The sequence below is a fragment of the Monopterus albus genome, unplaced genomic scaffold (assembly GCF_001952655.1).
Source record: "Monopterus albus unplaced genomic scaffold, M_albus_1.0 scaffold425.1, whole genome shotgun sequence".
NCBI lineage: Eukaryota > Metazoa > Chordata > Actinopteri > Synbranchiformes > Synbranchidae > Monopterus > Monopterus albus.
This window is the reverse complement of record NW_018128305.1, coordinates 5,842-10,823: the sequence shown is the minus strand read 5'-3', so window position 1 is coordinate 10,823 and position 4,982 is coordinate 5,842. Positions and strand designations below refer to the sequence as shown.

The following is a 4,982-nucleotide window of genomic DNA, read 5'->3' as shown; positions in this document are numbered from 1 at the left end:
TTACAATTTATGTATTAACATGGGCAACATAGCATAATTTGCTAAATGCAATTCATGTTTAACTACATGGAACTTTCTGACATGTGCTAATATGATTACATCTTACAGATTTGAAGAATACCAGATGAACAAAAGCATCACAAATGAACCAGAACAGCCTTCAATCTCACAATTTCTGGACATCCATGTAGGGCTTATGTACTTATGTTTCTCTCTCTCTCTCTCTCTCTCTCTCTCTCTCTCTCTCTCTCTCTCTCTCTCTCTCTCACACACTCTCACACACACACACAACATGAGATGAGCAGGGGACAAGACAGGACAGAAACTTGGTAATATGGTACTCATTATAGTGTTATAGAAATTAAATGGCACCACCTTCATTGTTGTGGTTTTCAGTGGTTGAACTACACATGCCAGCACTTTTTGTGCAAATATTTTCAGTTATACTTTTGCACCTTTAGTTTATTCTGTGAAGTAATAAGTTCAGGAACAATCTTCCTCCAAATATGTTATATGGAATTGGTTACTAGTGCAATATAGATTTACAGTATTAGCACTAGTTTTGTAAGTTTTGTTTGTTTCATCAAATGTCTTTTGATAAATAAATGCAGAATTTAGATGTATACATGATCTGTCATATTATTACTCTGTGGTTAAAAGGACTCGAAATTCAAAGTTTAGGACTTTGGACTCGACTTGGGACTCGCCAGTCTTGACTTTGGACTCGACTTGGGACTTGGAGACAACGACTTGAGACTGACTTATGACTTGCAAAACAATGACTTGGTCCCACCTCTGGTATGATGTCACTTGTTTTGTTCTTTAAGCTCTCACAAAAGTTGCATTGGTGTCTGTCAGGTCCGCTCGGCGCGACCTACCTCTTTCTTTTTCCCTCTCCTGCTCCCTTTTTGCGGGATCAACGCCTCAGCTGTGTCGCATCGGGTAATTAGTGAGTCGTGGGTCGGTGCGCACACCTGAGGCATATTCCGGTGATTTGTTGGCTTCCTTATTTATACCTCTGGCAGACGCCCCGTCGTCGCCGGAGCATTGTGACATGTAACATACTATACTTAAAGTAAGTTATACAAAGGTTATGTTTCGCATTTTTAGACGTGTGTAAGATGCTACGCTGACAGTCTCTGTGTGTTTTGGCTTGACCTTATCACGCTAATTATGCGGTTAACAACACAGAAATACGTGCTTTGTCTTCCACGCTGACAGTCCCTGTGCTGTGGATTACATTGTTTACGTTGGTTCTTTTTGTTCACCTGTCCGTTCTCATCCTCTGCTATTCTAGTTCCTGTCGTTAGTTTGTGTGTTTACCGTCCTGGTCTCCTTAGTCATCACTGCCCTTCCCTTGTTGTATGTATTATGGACCTTGTTTTGTTGTCATGTTGTTTTTATTCCATTAAACCACCTTTTTTGTACTAGCACCTGGGTCAGCCATCTTGAGTCCAACCCCAGTTCTCCCTCACCCTCCAGGTGAGGGGGACTGAACCATAACAGTGTCAGCTTATGGAATAAAGTCTGCACTGAAAAGTCTCTTGGCAGCTAGTTTTCCTTCTTTGCTGTTAACAGTTATTAAGCCATACTGTGTTGTAGAGCACACCCCACTGCAGTTATGAATGCTTAGGCAACACAGTAGATTAACAGATAAAATACTGTATGCATGTGTTTTTTTTTCATTTTATATGTGCATGCATACTGTATCCGAGCACAGCACTCTCTGGGGTCAGCTGCTGTGATCCCAGTCAAGTACCACAGAAAAGAAGTAATTGCATATGAGAAAGATAAGCAGGGGAGTGACAGTGAATCTGAAGGGAAAATGCATATAATGAAGAAGAAAATAAGCTGTGATGAGGTAATGCTTTGGCTATGAAGAGGCCCACGTGGGCGCAGGCAGTTGGACACAGGAGGGGAGACAGTGGACTATCACAGTCCCACCACCGAGAGGCCATCTGTGGGTAGATACCCCCACAGTTTTTCCCCCTGCACCTTTCCATTTTAATCTCTGTCTCTGGCCCTGCATTCCTTTACACACACACACCCACACACTATATGTAAATACTAACATTATGTCCGTCAAAGTACTCCAGCATTAGTGAACACCAGTTCCAAAAATTCACACAGTAGCAGTTTGTATTATCGTTTGATGACATACTGTATTTCCAGTGTAGCAACATATCTTACTGTGAAACTAAAAGAGTTCTGTAAACATGAATGGACTGAGGAAATAATGTGGCGTTAGATGAATCCCCACAGTCAGTGCCTTGATGACACACCCAACAATAAAAAGTACAAGCATTTTCAGCAAACAACCCTTGCAATATGCATGAACAAATTTTGCTTTGTTCAAAAATAATACTGGAAAAACACTCACCTCTCACTCTGAGCGTTGGCTCTGCAGCGATACACACAAACCAGCTTGCTTCAATAAAGTTGGAGCATCCCAAGAGTCTGGTTCCCCCGTTACCTTCAGTTTTATCACTGCTCATCTCCCTCTCTTTTCCCCATCGCGTTCTCTCTCTCGTGCTCTGTTCCAGGGAACCCCTGTGTTCAAGCAGACGTTTAATCGCATCACGACCATCACGGCCCTTCTGTTCTCACGGCTCCTCAACCCCCTGCTGTATTTGTTTCCCCTCCCTCCTCATCTTCTCTTTTATCACAGATATCACACATCAGATGGTAAAACTGAAACGCCCCATCACAAATGTAACCTTTACATACAAAAAGATCTGGCAGTTTTTGTATACAAATGACTCATGATAGCTAGCATTACTAGCAGTTATGTCATTTTGGTATCTGTTTCATGCCAAACATTGAGTTTGTGTGTCAAAAGAATTCCTCCCCATACACCCAGACTTTCATGCAGTTGTCCAAGTCTTGCAAAACAAAACTCTTCACATGCACAGTATTGGTGGCTATATTTTTTATACACTGGATTCCCAGGCCTCTTCCAGTTTGCACAGGCCTTTTATTTGCTGACTACTAAATTACCACTACATTCATTTAGCTCCTATTTTTGTTTGAGTTTAACAGAGTTGTTAAAATGCTATTATACTGTAAGATCTACACCTTACTGTAAAGTGCCATGAGATGATTGTTGTGAACCGGTGCTATATAAATATGAGTGAAATGAATTGATCTGAATCGAACTGAAAATAAATGGCTAGCATTCCTTTAATGTGCACTTCAACAAGGCAAAGTTCAACAAGAAGAAATTATTGCAGTTAATATATTTGTTGAAGTTCTGGTGCAGCTTATACCCACTGCAGACAACTCATATATACTATATGTGTGTGAGTGGTGCTTGGCTAGGAGAAAATACAATAACACACAAAAAATTACATTTCAACAGTTTTTATTTCCAAACAGTTTGTATTCTAAGTTATACATTACCCATTTACAGTAGACTATGGATTTTAAATATCGTTCTTCAGCAAATTTTTAAACATTCTGGTATCATTTTATAAAACTTTTTATAATAAAGCAAAAAAAAAAAAAATCATGTTGGTAACTGAAAACCTTTCAGCCACCATGTGTTGTCATTACAAACATGAGCTCATGGAGTTCAGCCTGTCACAGGTCAAATACTACTATAGTTCAATGCATTTGTTTAAACCAAATGAAGTAACAAAAATGTTCTTGAATAAGAACAAAAATGTGAGTTTTTAACATTCTTTCTCATGACATATCATGTAGCCAACTCAGTAGTTATGTCCTGTCCTTCCCTGATTCTTCCCTCCAGAGGACAGATCACCAGCGGGGCGGTGTTCTTCCCATTGTCTTGAACACAGGGATTAAAGTATGGGTAGAGCGGCTCAGTGAAGGTACACCCGCTGTAAGTATAGATGTGAGTCTTTGCTTCTACATCATAAAAGGACACCAATCCTCCCTCATAGTCCAGGAATATGCCAACTTTCTGGGGGGTTTCCTGGAGGTGGAGGGGGATGGAGGGGCTGGTGCAGGCAGACAGACTGCTACCTTTACGCCTGCAAATCACCCAGTAACCGCTGTCAGGACGAACTGTGATGGCCCCCTTTCTGTTGATGGACTCCCTGGCCACGCCAAGATCCCAGTCTGATTTATCCCCAACCTGAAACACATAATGTATAAAATACTGCATTAAACAAGGAACAACAGTATGAGAGACAGAATAAAACACACTTTTAATTCAACCAGCAAGCTGGTTTTCTTTTGTTGAGTGCTTTCTCATAATGAAAATGTCAAAGTATCACAGCGAGATCACCTATGCTTAAATTTACTACATGCAAAACTTGCAATGTTGGATTTAAAACTAGAGATGATACTATATCTTGTGTTTAGTGTCTATAGTTGGTGGTGAAAAACTATGATTCTCATGGTAGTTTGACAGATTTAAAGAACACACTAAACTGGGTTTGTTTATGTGTACTGCTAGCTTCAAGTGTATTAGCTCTTACATGAACCACCCAGTAGCTTCTTCCAAATGTGAAGCTTTGTTTCCCCAAAACACAGACGCAGGAGTCGAATCTCTGAGGGGTATCTGGGAGTGGGGTCTTCTTCTGGGAGCTGAGGCTCACTTGTGGGTCATTATTATTATCATTACCATCATATCAGACATTAGCCTACTTAGCAACACTGTCACCATCATTGCAAGCATTACCACTTGCACAATCAAACCATTAATTGCTTCATTTTGGGTCCCATTGCACACAGTTCTCACATGGTTTTTCCAGTCTTAAAGGTAGGATTGGCGATTCATTCAGAAACATCTTTTGTTACGTTTCATCCCGATGGCAATTAAAGGCTCTATTCTATTCTAAAGCCTCGTCCGGTTCTTTCAAACCAGGAACTCAGAGGGACGACTCAGACCACTTGATTATATAAAAATATAACCGTGCTGGTTTATTCAAAGAGGCACAGGCAAGAATTAACACTTCAAGTCCAGAGATCTTCCAACCCCCAGGCTGCCCAAGCAGCCCGGAAGCAGAAAAGACCCC

The 4,982-nt window shown here is 40.8% G+C and overlaps 2 protein-coding genes across 3 annotated transcripts in view; both read right to left on the bottom strand.

Annotated features, from left to right (window-relative positions):
* LOC109952018 (cerebellin-1) overlaps positions 1–2,518 on the bottom strand; it is a 10,218-nt gene extending 7,700 nt beyond the window's left edge. Inside the window, exon 1 of the mRNA XM_020586846.1 lies at positions 2,381–2,518. The gene's annotated coding sequence lies outside the window, so the exon portion shown is untranslated. The remainder of the gene's footprint in view (positions 1–2,380) is intronic.
* A 1,032-nt stretch (positions 2,519–3,550) lies between these two features.
* Positions 3,551–4,982, bottom strand: part of LOC109952023 (E3 ubiquitin-protein ligase TRIM39-like) — a 5,789-nt gene continuing 4,357 nt past the window's right edge. For both annotated transcript variants that reach the window (XM_020586857.1, XM_020586858.1), the window contains 2 exons: positions 4,443–4,562; positions 3,551–4,096 (listed from right to left, as the gene is read on the bottom strand). In XM_020586857.1, the coding sequence (XP_020442513.1) occupies positions 3,695–4,096; positions 4,443–4,562 (522 nt within the window). In that variant the 3' untranslated portion in view covers positions 3,551–3,694. The remainder of the gene's footprint in view (positions 4,097–4,442; positions 4,563–4,982) is intronic.